The sequence below is a fragment of the Ptiloglossa arizonensis genome, chromosome 1, assembly GCF_051014685.1.
Source record: "Ptiloglossa arizonensis isolate GNS036 chromosome 1, iyPtiAriz1_principal, whole genome shotgun sequence".
In the NCBI taxonomy this organism is placed as follows: Eukaryota; Metazoa; Arthropoda; class Insecta; order Hymenoptera; family Colletidae; genus Ptiloglossa; species Ptiloglossa arizonensis.
Genome location: NC_135048.1, coordinates 4,744,648 through 4,760,330, shown reverse-complemented (window position 1 = coordinate 4,760,330; position 15,683 = coordinate 4,744,648). Strand labels below are relative to the sequence as shown.

Here is a 15,683-nt window from a genome sequence, read left to right as displayed (position 1 = left end):
AGGGGAGAGAGTGGAAATATCGCCATTGAACTTTATTGCTCTTCGAGTAGAGGCTCTGTTACTCGAGCTCGACTCGTTTCGAGGGGAAGGGACGCGACAACTTCGGAGGGACTGGTTTCGATGCGCTCGTTTCTCGCGTTTTCCAGCTTTATCGCGAGAAGCCGCTAACACGAGGTATACGGCGTGTTTCTGCGTTGTTTCTGAGAAACGATTGTCGGAGACGAAGGAAGCACCACGCTCGTACTCGAGTTGTCGTAAAATTTATCGCTTGCTCGATAAGTTTCGTCGTTCGATAAAAGATTGAGCTATTAAGTTCGTCGTTTTATTTTTCGAAAGATGGTACTACTACTGTTTGGTGAACGTGTGTGAAGTTTCGTGTAGATCACTCGACTCGCTCGTATGTTTACACTTGTTCACAGTTCAAGTGTCGCAGTAGTTTTTTTACAATGGGAAAAACGACAAAACTTATTGTACAACCCTCTCACTATATCACCGGATTGCTCTCGAGTATGTGACAATCTGAAAGGGAATACTGTACAACCAAGTAATACGTTCTATTAAATTTAACATAGGGAGGTGAAAATATATAGAAATAAAATATATTAAGTAAAATAATATATAGTATATATAATATAGGGAGGTGAAAATATATAGAAGTAAAATATATGAAGTAAAATAGTATATAGTATATATAATATAGGGAGGTGAAAATATATAGAAGTAAAATATATTAATTAAAATAATATATAGTATATATAATATAGGGAGGTGAAAATATATAGAAGTAAAATATATGAAGTAAAATAATATATAGTATATATAATATAGGGAGGTGAAAATATATAGAAGTAAAATATATTAAGCAAAGTATTCTTCGGATCGTTCAATGATATTTTCGAATATGAAAATTTTTGTTGTCAGAACGTGACGTTCCGAACAGGCACTTCAGAAAGAGAGGGAGTTACGTTTCACCTACATCATGTTTCGTACTCGAGAGCATTTGAAGGTTATGTTGTTACAGCTCGTTAATTCCGTTTAAATGCCCGTTAAGCGATACGCGCAACGAACTGCGTGCTTCTACGTAAGAAAGTTGAAGGTGACATTCCAAAAAATGATATCGAACGATTAATCAAAATATTAATCGCTCGACTAACAACGCAAAGTAGAAATTATGAACATAAATATATCACCTATAGTATTTTGTGTATTCGTAGTACAAACACTAAGTCTAGGTGCCAACAGACTCGTAATTTGACCTAATTTGCAGAAATATTTGAAATAAAAATTTCATTATTCAATCGTACTTTATTTAATTTGTAAAGAAAATTATACTAACGGTACAACCGAGTGATGCAAAAGTTTCTCTGGGTCTAAAAAGACCCATAAATGGCACAACGAGGGTTAAAGAAATTTATCATTCAATTATGAATTCAAAGGAATCGATTGTTATACAAGTTTTCAATGGTTCATAATTGAAACCCTCGAAATTACCAATCGTCCACAATTAGGATGTTTGTAGCCCTCGATTGTCCACGGTTAGGTTAAGGATTCATCGTTTCTGTAATTGGTGTTTGTGTATACAAATATATAGAAGTAAAATATATTAAGCAAAGTATTCTTCGAATCGTTCAATGATATTTGTGTATTTTCGAATATGAAAATTTTTATTGTCAGAACGTAACGTTCCGAATGGGCACTTCAGTAAGAGAGGGAGTTACGTTTCACCTACATCATGTTTCGTTGTGTTATACAAATTTTCGATGGTTCATAATTGAAACCCTCGAAATTACCAATCGTCCACAATTAGGATGTTCGTAGCTCTCGATTGGTCACGGTTAGGTTAAGGATTCATCGTTTCTGTAATTGGTGTTTGTGTATACATATATATAGAAGTAAAATATATTAAGCAAAGTATTCTTCGGATCGTTGAATGATATTTGTGTATTTTCGAATATGAAAATTTTTATTGTCAAAACGTAACGTTCCGAATGGGCACTTCAGTAAGAGAGGGAGTTACGTTTCACCTACATCATGTTTCGTTGTGTTATACAAATTTTCGATGGTTCATAATTGAAACCCTCGAAATTACCAATCGTCCACAATTAGGATGTTTGTAGCCCTCGATTGGCCACGGTTAGGTTAAGGATTCATCGTTTCTGTAATTGGTGTTTGTGTACGGTTCGAAACGTGTTAACGAGCGGTTTCGGTTTTGTTTTTCAGTGTCTGGCACGACAAACAAGAAAGAGGAAGAGACGGCGGTGGCCACTGTTGGCGTCACAGAGGAAACCACCGGTGTTCTGGGCACGAGATCCAGGACGGGGAGCGATCCTGGAGGAGGTATAGACCTCTTGGCAGCGTTACAGCTGCACAACACGACGCGGCAGGGTGTTACACAGGTGCCGGGACTGGTTAGGTTAAAGCCAGCCTATTATCTTCAGGGTAAGTGTTTCATGTCCTCCAAATTCCCCGTAGAAAGTAAAATCGATTACAGATTGATGTCTATTCGTAACTATGAGAAACAGAAATTCTATGGTTGGCTACATGTTTTACTCGCAAAGTTCACGCGGTAAACTTTCGAAGATACGATGCGTATTAATTATTCGTTGAATTAAAAAATACTGGTTGGTCGATAAGTGTCATCGTTTTCTCCATTGTGAAAAATATTACGACGCTTCAATTTTGAACAACTGTAAATATACACGAAACTCCACGCATGTTTATCAAACAGTAGTAGCATTTTTGGAAAAATATAAACGAACCTGATAGCTCCGTTTCTTATCGAACGACAAAACTTATCGAGCAACGATCCATTGCATAATAAATTTTACTTGTACCTTTTCATTTCTTGTTTAGTTTCAATTTCGTCTGCTGTTAGATTTATAATATTTTGCGAAAGAAAAACATCGCAAATTGGTGCCAGATATTGCGCATTGCGGTGTATCGTTGATTGTTTCTAACTTGGTGACTACATACGATAAAGAGTCACGTGGTTTTCACGTGAGGAAACATCGAGGACCGTCTTATCTTTTATTCAGTATACAATACACATTACAAGGGTATAATAGGGTATATGAGTGTATAGAACACATTATAAAGCGCTTTCTTTCATCGATGTCTTTCGATGTTCTTCCTTAAGGGCCATATTTTTTCTGGTAATGCACCATTTATACGCATACACGTACACACGTACACGCGGCGCAAAAAATTAAAATTGGACGCTTTCGACAGAATGAATAAATTATTTTCGTACAATTTACAATCGTGTTGGTCAGTATTGCGTGCAGGTTGTACGCGATGCAGTAAATTTCACGACGAGAACCGAAACCGCTTCGGCGGGCTTCTCTTAACCCGAATATAGCCTTATTTGCATATTGGAGGGTCGTTTCTAGCGCGAGCAATCTTTCTTGACTATTCTAGTCAATAATCATTGCCAGTCGTAAAGTTGAGTTTCTTTTCATAAATCACACCCTGCGAGAAAAATATAACAAACAACTACGATTGCTTAAAAAATTCAAAATTTGTTTTTTCATGAATTCAATATTGTATCTGGTTAATAGTCTTTGAAATTAAAAATGATTTTATATAATGTGCAATTATGGTCGAACGTAAAACAAAATTAAACAATTAATCAAACAATCGTACATTGATGTTGTGAATGTTTTTAGTTCTTAAATACTTTCAAATATTTAGTACATAATTATAATGATTTCTAACGAATTTTTGTATTTTCTATATTCTTAACCAACGTGAGGTGAAATTATTCAATTATGAAATCTCTTTCTGTTAATAATTAATAGCCTTGTATTGAGAAAATTAATATGGTTGTAAATTTAGCGGTGATATATTTTTCAATATTCGTACACCATTATTTTTTATTCTAAATTTATTTTAAACATCTATAGATCCATTAGTCCATTTTACGTTTTTTTTTTCTTGACATAAAACTCGATTGCGATTAATATTTAAATTTAGAAAAGAAATTAAAATTACATCACGGTGTAAGTTTTTCGCGCAATACTTTTCTACTTTTAACGTCTACCTGCGTTTCGAGAATTGTATTTGTATTCGTTGATATATCCTTATTAGTACATTTAAACAAATTTTGGTAATCAAGATGCTCTGCGTATAATTTTTTTGTACTATACTTGTGTCTGCGAAAGAGTGATACACAAACGCTTCCCCACAACCTGCTTTTATCGTACGAAGCAGAACGAATCAATGAAGCAATAAACTCGAAAAACAATTGCTGCTTATCAGTTGGAACGCGATGGTTACATAACGAGCGATTAATCGATATTGTGAAAGGTCAGTTTCATAGCCAGTGTCGGCGCATCGTTTCCGTTGGTAGACCTTCGGAGGGATTTCCCTCAATGTTGAATATCGATTACCTCGATGTTGAATATCGATTACCTCGATGTTGAATATCGATTTCCTCGATGTTATTTCGAATTTTGAGGTAATATCCGTTTCGATTACTTCTTGGTATCTCTTCAAGGTTATTTCGGTATTACACTGTAATACTTCGGATGTAATAATACACCAAACTTATACGTACCAAAGGAATTTAACAATAACGATAATTTCAAATACCATTCAATTTGTTCGTTGTTCGATTCGTGAAACATCGAATGTCTTTCAAGGATACGACTCCAAAGAGTGTAAGAAAATTTTCTAGTTTCCGTTAAGAAAAATTAGTATTTGCAATAACACATTCAACATATTCGAATCGCTTTAACGTTACTCTTCGACTCGAAGTACCGTGAAAGATGCAATCCCTAAGAGTGTAAGAATATCTTTCAATTTTTGTTAATAAAAATTAGCAATTGACACATTACACTCGACATATTTGGACTGTTTTATCGTTAGTGTTCGACAAATTACTGTCAAGGGTGCGATTCCTATGATTGTCGACAGAAATTGACATTTGGAATACTATATTCGACATATTGGAACTGTTTTATCGTTAGTGTTCAACAAATTACTGTCAAGGGTGCGATTCCTAAGATTGTAAGAAAATTGTCTAATTTCTGTCGAGAAAAATTGACATTTCAAATATTATATTCGACATATTTGAACTGTTTTATCATTAGTCATCGACAATTCCTACCAAGGGTGCGATTCCTAAGATTGTAAGAAAATTGTTCTATTCTGTCGGGAAAAATTGACATTTCAAATATTATATTCGACATATTTGAACTGTTTTATCATTAGTCATCGACAATTCCTACCAAGGGTGCGATTCCTAAGATTGTAAGAAAATTGTCCAATTTCTGTCGGGAAAAATTGACATTTCAAATACTATATTCGACATATTTGGACTGTTTTATCATTAGTCATCGACAATTCCTAAGATTCTAAGAAAATTGTCCAATTTCCGTCGACAAAAATTGACATTTGAAATACTATATTCGACATATTCGAATCGTTTCAACGTTAGTCTTCGCCAAATTACTGTCAAGGGTACAATTCCTAAGATTCTAAGAAAATTGTCCAATTTCTGTCGAGAAAAATTGACATTTCAAATATTATATTCGACATATTCGAATCGTTTCATCGTTAGTTTTCGACAAATTACTGTCAAGGGTGCGATTCCTAATATTCTCAGAAAATTGTCCAATTTCCATCGGCAAAAATTGACATTTGAAATACTATATTCGACGTATTCGAATCGTTTTATCGTTAGTCTTCGACAAATTACTGTCAAGAGTACAATTCCTAAGATTCTAAGAAAATTGTCCAATTTCCATCGACAAAAATTGACATTTCAAATACTATATCCAACATATTCGAATCGTTTCATCGTCAGTCACCGCTTCGAGGTATTGTTAAAATTATTACTCCATTTCACTAGTACTCCTCCGTTTCGGTACGAAACTCATCGTCGAACGAATCACTTTTTCCAAGCGACAAATCGTTCCGCACCGAGCGAGGCAGCGCCATTGATATCTCGATATTAAATAGAATCTCTCTCTCCCGTTCGAATTGCCGCGCGTAATATCGCGTATCCAATTACGGGGTCCTCCACCCCCGCTACGTAAACGTTTGCACCCTCTCATCCTCTCATCCCCTATGCTTTCATGCAGCCGATCGGTATTAGAGAAACGTGCAGCCAGGCTGAAAGCGTGGGCGACGGTGCAACGTCCGCGAAAAGCGAGTGGAATCACTCTAGCGGTGGTGGTGGGGGTGTTTAGTGGTGGTGGAGGGGGGGATAGTCGGGGCAAGGGTGGCTGTCAGTAGGGGTTTCCCCGAAAGAAATTTCAATTACCGGGGGCCACCCTTGCCTGGCTGCACCCTCCGACGATGGTTTCGCGGAAGTAGCCGAACGTTCTCTGCGGTTTGCAACATCGAAAACGAAGGGAACGCTCTTTTTGCTTCTCTTTCATTCGCTGCAGCCCTTTGCATCCCCCCTTCGTTGGCTTCGTGCGAGTTCCCGTGGTCTGAAATCGTTGGTATTGTTCCAGCGAATCGTTTGCCGAGTTTCTGGCAAACGGTGATGGCTTCCTTTCAAGCTTGAATTAGCTCTTAGTTTGCTTCCTTCGGCGAGTTGCAAACACGTCGCTGAACATGATCGAGAGTTCGAGTTATTAATCGATCGGACGGGAACAATAATAGTTTTCGAACCACCAATATTCAGGGTGGATGGAAAATTGTTGCGCGACCGGTCAGGGGATAAGTTTACGCAAAGAGAGCGAAGCAAAAATGTAATATATATAATGTCTTATTTCGTCTGCAGGTTCTTGGTGGAAAATGGGTTGACTATAACTGAGGGTGCTTTCCTTACGTATGTAATTTTCTCGTCCGAGTTTTCATTCATGTAACAACGCATCTGCTGAAAGTACTATAGTGACTGAAAGATGATAACACGTTACAATCGATTCGGTTGTATTTAATTCGTCGAGTGTAGTTGTGCGTGCAACAACGAGGAGGACATTTCCAACGATACTTTTAAAGTAATAAATTTGAGTAAAAGTAACAAATTTCAAATTTGATTCTCTCGAAAATGAAACCTCGGATGAATAAAATTGTACAACACATTTTCTTTTTATTTTTTTACGAAGAATTACCACCTGGCCGGTTGCATTACGATTTTCCAGCCACCCGGTATATCATAAACCTGTATAGTCTGCACGTGTTTTGTTTATTCACGAATGTTCTCGCCAGTTCTTCTTCTCGTTTGTATCGTTAAACTGTAAACATGTAATATGAACGTATAATCGTGCACGAAAATAAATATAAACTATAGTGTGCACCAATGTTAATATTTTTCGAGGCAGAATTCTGTACAATACAGAGTTCGTGAACCGAGAATCAACGATTAGGTATTAATTGCTGATGCGATGGACGAAGATTAATTTATGCAAAATTGCGAAGCAATTTTTCTTTAACGACGCAATATCTTGTTAAGAAATTCAAACGTTTGAACTGAATTAGGAAATATTGTAAATATATACAGAACGACGAAAATATTAGGCGAAGTGTTCGAATCGCGTAGCAAGAAACTCTTGTTCCTTTATTATCTTTTTCGTAGCTTGAAAATAAATGATTTATTTCGATAATATTTCAAAAATTTGTTTTATTTCAACTCTTGTTCCTTTATTATTTTTTTCGTTGCACTCTTGAATATAAATCGTCCCTTTTTACGGTATTCCAAAAATTTCAGGCAAAGTATTCGAATCGCGTAGCAAGAAAGCCTTGTTTCTTTATATTTTTTCTCGTAGCTTGAAAATAAATGATTTCTTTCGATGATATTTCAAAAATTTGTTTTATTTCAACTCTTGTTCCTTTATTATTTTTTTCGTTGCGCTCTTGAAAATAAATCGTCCCTTTTTACGGTACTCCAAAAATCTCAGGCAAAGTATTCGAGTCGCGTAGCAAGAAAGCCTTGTTCTTATATTCTTTTCCTCTTAGCTTGAAAATAAATGATTTCTTTCGATGATATTTCAAAAATTTGTTCGTTACCCGTAAACAAAACGCGTGTATGCGCTCCGTATAAATAAATACGCAGTAAACAGCATTTTCTCGCCGCTGTTATTCTTCCCATGACGTGTCCACCCTCGATAAATATTTCTTCAGATAGTTGATCAAGGAAGAACCATCCCCAAAATTCAGTTTATTCTGTTCGAATTGGAAGAGCTTCGTGAGGGAACCCATTCTAACCATCGGACAAAGGACACGAACGATATACACCGACACGTGGCGGAGTTTTCTCCGAACATGGAAAACAAGATTTCGCGATCCCCCTTTGTAGTTCAGCAGGGAACCAGCCCACTGGTCCTGGAATTGGGTGACCCCTTGGGACCCCTCAGTAGGGTCGGCTGATTTAATCTCTACGCTATTTATTTCGGAAACGAATAACTTTCTCTTTGACTATCTTCACAGATGCTAAGTTAATGGTGGGTACCAGTCTGAAAATTCTCTCTTCCCTACAGACACTCGACCAATATTGCATGCCAGTTCAATGTTTTGTTTCTTGATTAATCTCCACCGGTGCTCAGCTAACATGGGGTACGAAATTTCTTTCGTTAATTATTCTCGAAGTTATTTCAATCTTCGAAGCCACTTTCTTTAATTAATCGTGACGACTCGGGCTAAAACCAATCTGGAATGTATATAGATACAGGCTTTGAATGAAACAAATTTTTAATTAAGGAAATTTTTAAAGCCCGTGTCTATGTATAGGATCAAGTTGAACGATCTCGATAAGCAACGTAGCTATTACGGGTTAAAATAAATATGTTGTTCGATATCTTTACCAATACTTGAAATTCCTATGTAATTAATTCAATAGGCAACTTGAGGTCACTCGACAATCCCATTCTTTGGTAATACTTTATCAAGTACTAGCTCTTGAAGTGCAATATAGTTACTTTCACGGATCAAGATGTCCGAGTGCCCTACCTAACTAACTTAATAGGTAACTTGGCGTCACACGAAAATCTCATTCTTTGGAAACAATTCATCAAATACAAACAACTTGGTGAAATGTAGCTGATGTACAAATTCGATTTTGAACAAAACCCACAGTTACCTACAAAGACCAAAGTTTCTGCTACCTCCATTTTTAAGCGAGCAATACTTTGTCGAGTGCTAGTTGTTCCATGTCCAAACTGGATTTTAAGTAAAAACATAGTTACCTTAAAAGGTCAAGGTGTCTGGTATGCTACCTAACTAACCCTATAGGTAATTTGGCGTAACACGACAACTCCATTCTTTGGCTAATAATTATTGAGCGTTAATTGTTTGGTGTCCAAACCGGATTTTAAGTAAAAACATAGCTACCTCCAAAGACCAAGGTTTCCAGTTGTTCTATTTAACCAAACCAATAAGTAATTTGGCGTCACACAACACTCCCATTATTTGTTAATAATTCATCGAGTGCTAGTTGTTCGATGTCCAAACCAAATTTTAAGTAAAAACATAGCTACCTCCAAAGACCAAGGTTTCCAGTTGTTCTATTTAACCAAACTAATAAGTAACTTGACGTCAAACACTCCCATTATTTGGTAATAATTCATCGAGTACTAGTTGTTCGATGTCCAAACCAAATTTTAAGTAAAAACATAGCTTCCTCCAAAGACCAAGGTATCCGATTGTTCTATTTAACCAAACCAATAAGTAACTTGGCATTACACAACACTCCCATTATTTGTTAATAATTCATCGAATGCTAATTGTTCGATGTCCAAACCCGATTTGAAGCGAAATCCACTACTACCGCGCTCACTCCCAAGGATCGAGATTCTCGAGTACCCTGTCCAACTAACCCAATAGACAACGTCCTCGTCGCGCGAGAGTCCCATTCTTTGCCAACGATTCACCGTGGCGAAGGTCGTCGATGTCTAGTCGATGATCGAATCTCGTTCGAAGCGTGGCTGCCACGCCAGAAGCCAACGGTACGTGTGCCAATTCGCATGGAACGATTACCCACGAACCGAACTCCTCGATGGGGTTCGCAATTACCTTGTAATCAACCGTGGACGTGAATAATCGATCGGACTCGGCTCGTGGCTCGAGAAACGGTCTCCCTGTTCGATGGTCCTCGAGCTCGTGCAAGGAGCCGTCGGTTTAATACAACTACCTCTAACCTCCCCCCTCCACCCAGCTCCGGTTGCTTTATTAAGCTCGCGGCGTGTCTGAAACTCGAGGCGAGGAACTCATGGCGTCGCGTGGTCCAACGGGAAGCCAGCCAGCGGACGACCATGTGCGGGTGCACTTTATACTCGGCCACGCACCTCCGTCCCAAGGGGGCTGTTTGCACTTGCATTCGAGCGGCAGACCCCGATCGTTTGCACGAGACGGATTACACGGTTCGCCGCACGATCGACACGGAGGAACGGGAGGGAAAGTCAAAAATTAATTCTACCCGGCTCGCCGTGGCTAATCGAAGGACAATGGATACGTTTTGCATACGATAGGGGGTGGGGGGGGGTGTAGGTGACGGGGCGTGGGGGAGTAGTTGGAGGGATCTCGCGGTGTTATGACACGTTAAACGAAACTTTATCGTCCGTGTCTTATGCGAGCTAATAGAGTATGTTCTCTCGTATACAGAGAGGGTGTCGCGTTACGGAGCGTCGATCGACTGTGCGCGTTCTACAGGTGACACCGCGGAGAATTCGAAAGCACTCGGTTCTAGGTGAAAAGTCAAATCGAGTCTCTCGGGACGAATTATTTTTACACGGTGGATCCGTTTTCCCAGAGGTTTTCGAAATAGACGTCACAGTTTCTTTTGTACGTCTCTGTCTTAAATCTGGTCTGACAGCGCGTGGGTCTTTTCGGACCCGTAGGGACTTTTACAGTGCGCAATCAATAGGTTGCTCGGTAAGTTTTGTCGTTCGATAAGTTTCGTATGGATCTGTCGACTCATTCGTGTATTTACAATTGTTCAATGTTCAAGTGTCATAGTATTCTTTTACAATGGAAAAAACGACAAAATTTATTGACCAACCTGGTATACCGTTAGTACAACTTTTCTTGGAAATGAACATCGAACGATTTATTATTACATCAAATATCGTTGATTACGAACCATGAGGTTTTACACGAAATTGGAAATTACAGGAATTTCAAAAAATTACGTATGGCCAATCGAAGTGTTCAAATAGAATTTTTCTTAATGTAAATAACTGCTACGAGACTTAACTTTTTTGGTTCTTTTATCGTCTCTTCGTCGTTCTACATTTATTTACTAATGTTTTACGACTGTTCTATATGACTATGTTATAAAGAGCCGACGCGAAAGTGTTAATAAATATACGACAAAGTAATAGAATTTTTCTTCGAAATGTTTGTGCAAGCTCAAATTATGTATGAACCCAGGCCTGATCTCTTTCGCGATCGTTTAACCGTTGATATTGCGAGGATTAGGTTAGAATGAAAAGTAATTCACGATTACCTTTAACCGGTTAAAAATTTTAAAAATGGTTACGGTAATCTCATAAACTTCATTAGTCTCACCTTGACGCCATCTTTGACATCTCCGTTTCGCAAATATATCGTTTCTCTTCCAAATTGTGCGCGAGAAATTTAAAATGAAGTCTCTGTCGGTCAGTTTTGAAATCAAAGTTTCAATTTTTCGCTCGAGAAGCGCACGAAGATTCGGTTCGTTAGCGACGAAAAATTCTTCCGAAATTGAGCCGGATGCTGCGGCCAATCGAATTTCCATGTCAACGGTGATTGCGTAACCGTGAGCACGAACAGTGCGAATCGGACAAATCGATGCGACTCCCCAAAAATTTCGGCTGACCTACATCGCAGATCTGCAAACTTTTTTGTCGCCGAACGGAACAGTGAGTGTTCCGTGAACTTCTCCGAACTCACTGGACCTAAATAATGTACAGGCTTGGTTGAAGTTTGTGGTACATCCGCACAATTGTTACCGCAATTAAGGATTGTAGTGGAACTTTTAATCAATTTTCGCAGAAATTGCTTCTAAACTATTTGACGATCGAATTCGATAAATTAATAAAATAACCTAACTTTTGAGTTTCGATTCATATTTGATCCATATGCTCGAATTACATTTCACATATTTTATTATTATATTCTAACCGTTACATTTATATTTATTCTTATTCAATCTTGTTCACTGTTATTGTATAACATACTTTTTCTTGTAATTTGACATCGCCATTTTCTTTTCATCGTTTCACTTAAATATTTACCATTCTAATCTTAATTTCATGTTTATAGGTTATGTCGTGTGTATTACAAAGATGACTCGAAATGTACAAATCGAAAAATAATTAACAATAGATTGTTCGAGATTGACTCGTCGTTGTCACGAGAATATAAAGTCCGAAAATGTATTTATAAGTATTTTGTGATTAGGAAGAATCAGATTGCCTCAAACTTCGCTGTACCACGCTCGGATCTTTTCACATCCAAAACTTTTGCATTGCGCAATTATACCTTTGGTAGAACTTTTCTTAGAAATTAAGAAGGGTACGTTAAAATAATAAAATTTTTATCCAAAGTCCATTTAGACGTAGGCGTGGTCTTTTCCGTAATCGCCTAAATCGCAGATATTGCAACGGTTAAAAGTAACTCTTAGGTAGAATCGTGGAGTATACTAAATTGTTGAACAAGTTTTGTCGTTCGATAGAACTTACTGAACAGTTCAGTAATTGCTCAATAAGTTTTATCGTTCGATAACAGTACTACATCGAACAGTACCGTTCAATAAGTTTCATCGAACGACAAAACTTATTGAACAACCTATTAGTTCGCCAATGCCCTACAATGGGAACAGAAGACTATGATACAGATTGTGGAACCTTACCAACTACAAATTTTTAATTAATTTACAAGAGTTGCCGTAATCCCCGAAAATCGTCCACTCGAAACGAGCCAAACGTCCTCTGTACTATAAAAAATGGTCCAACCGTAAGAATTCCAACCTATTAGTTCGCTAATGCCCTACAATGGGAACAGAAGACTATGATACAGATTGTGGAACCTTACCAACTACAAATTTTTAATTAATTTACAAGAGTTGCCGTAATCCCCGAAAATCGTCCACTCGAAACGAGCCAAACGTCCTCTGTACTATAAAAAATGGTCCAACCGTAAGAATTCCAACCTATTAGTTCGCTAATGCCCTACAATGGGAACATAAGACTATGATACAGATTGTGGGACCTTACCAACTACAAATTTTTAATTAATTTACAAGAGTTGCCGTAATCCCCGAAAATCGTCCACTCGAAACGAGCCAAACGTCCTCTGTACTATAAAAAATGGTCCAACCGTAAGAATTCCAACCTATTAGTTCGCTAATGCCCTACAATGGGAACAGAAGACTATGATACAGATTGTGGAACCTTACCAACTACAAATTTTTAATTAATTTACAAGAGTTGCCGTAATCCCCGAAAATCGTCCACTCGAAACGAGCCAAACGTCCTCTGTACTATAAAAAATGGTCCAACCGTAAGAATTCCAACCTATTAGTTCGCTAATGCCCTACAATGGGAACAGAAGACTATGATACAGATTGTGGAACCTTACCAACTACAAATTTTTAATTAATTTACAAGAGTTGCCGTAATCCCCGAAAATCGTCCACTCGAAACGAGCCAAACGTCCTCTGTACTATAAAAAATGGTCCAACCGTAAGAATTCCAACCTATTAGTTCGCTAATGCCCTACAATGGGAACATAAGACTATGATACAGATTGTGGGACCTTACCAACTACAAATTTTTAATTAATTTACAAGAGTTGCCGTAATCCCCGAAAATCGTCCACTCGAAACGAGCCAAACGTCCTCTGTACTATAAAAAATGGTCCAACCGTAAGAATTCCAACCTATTAGTTCGCCAATGCCCTACAATGGGAACAGAAGACTATGATACAGATTGTGGGACCTTACCAATTACAAATTTTTAATTAATTTACAAGAGTTGCCGTAATCCCCGAAAATCGTCCACTCGAAACGAGCCAAACGTCCTCTTTACTATAAAGAATGGTCCAACCGTAAGAATTCGTTAAAAAAGAAATAAGTACTGTGTTGTTTAATCACTGTACGATTGTCAGTACCAGTGTCGCGCGCGAAGATCGCCTAGGACGCGAGAATCATTGAGTTTTACTACTGCAGGCGAGGAGAGGGAGCTCCGACTGAACGAGGCGAGCTTCGAACGAGCGGCCACGCTACTCCGGCGGGTTCCGGAATTCACTATAGCCGCCGCTCTGCGACAGGAGGAGGCCAATTCCGGGACGATCGTCGCCTTTTCACATGGGAACAATAGGTACGACGCATGTAATTTCATTCCACCCGTTGATTCTCCCATCGCTCCGGAATTCAAAGTGACTCGAACGGACAACGCGTTGGAACTCGAGCGATGCGTGAACGAAATACGTGATCGAGCTCCGCGAATGTTCAGATTCCTTTTTCTCTTGTCTCCGTCCCGCTAGTTCCTTTTTCAAACGACCGCTCAATGACGAACAGCGACGCGATACGTGTGCGCGAACCCTGTCACAGGTGGAGTGCACTCGCGCAACAGTGGATTAAGACTTGTAATCGGTGCTTCGGTTATACCAAGAGTATCGCGAACTATCGAACGCCGATTTTTACGAAACTTCGAACGAGGACACTACAGAAGACGTTGAAAAGTGTATCGAGTTTAAATTTGAAAAATAGTTTCTTTTTCCTCGGTTAATTTACACAGCTCGAAAAACTGTGGAACTTTTAGTCGAAATATTTTTCAACCGCTTTAATCGAATGTACATACTTAAACGTTGCAATTTGAATTCGACCTATTTCGAGCTTTTTTTTCAATTAGATTATTAACGATACTTTTGCCGAAATATTCGGTAAAGGAGTTATTATATTCGTAAAGTGATTTGCCTTCGTCTCTTTTTAATTTGAAGGTCGTGGAATTACGTTCATCGTTGATAGTTTTAGGGCTATGAGTTATTTGGTCGGAAATAAAATCGGCTCCGATGCAAAGAATACTTTCGTCTCAAAAGTCGAAAAATAGCAGCAACGAAACACGTCATAGTTGTTAGGTTGAACTGTTGAACATTTGTGCAAAGTTTCATCAAAATTGGCGTTTGATAGAGTATTTTCTAGTTAGCATCAACGACTTAACATCTTCTTCATCACGACCAAGGATTTTTTGGATACACATTCATAGGAACATTTTTCTTATTTTTTGTGGTCTTAAGGTCAAACACAGGATAATTCAGATACACATGTCTATGCTTCCGAAGACGAGTAAAAAATATCTTACGAACGTATGTCCTGTATATTTTAGTATTCGAATTATGGACGATCGAAGAAAATGTTCAAAGTGTCCTTTTCGTCTTTCAACATATTTATTTCGGGGTCGTTTAAAGTCTATATTCTATATTGATTTTCTATAAAATCTATATTTATATTCTATATTCTAAATCTATATTCCATGCAAACCGATAATGTACTGTGCGAAGTTGAAAAATTGACATCTGAAAAAAAATTGAGAATCGTATCAAGTCAGCCCTTTTAATCGGTCTTTGAAAACCTACAACTGACAATAAACAAAAATTACTGACATTGTCCATATTCCTCTATAACACGACACTGCATTCCCCTTGAGCAGGTATTCTGATAATTAGGCTTGAAAAAGTCGATTTTTTTTTTACCAGTTTGAACATTTTCTTCGAAAACTAAGGTATAGAGGACATACAGGACATAAGACATACAG

General features: G+C 38.0%; 1 protein-coding gene across 4 annotated transcripts in view; it reads left to right on the top strand.

Annotated features, from left to right (window-relative positions):
- The window catches only part of LOC143150042 (protein kinase C-binding protein NELL1), a 108,566-nt gene that overhangs the window by 73,272 nt on the left and 19,611 nt on the right, over positions 1–15,683 (top strand). For all 4 annotated transcript variants that reach the window (XM_076318043.1, XM_076318048.1, XM_076318053.1 and 1 more), the window contains exons 2-3: positions 2,221–2,439; positions 14,096–14,246. In XM_076318043.1, coding sequence (XP_076174158.1) covers positions 2,221–2,439; positions 14,096–14,246 — 370 coding nt within the window. The remainder of the gene's footprint in view (positions 1–2,220; positions 2,440–14,095; positions 14,247–15,683) is intronic.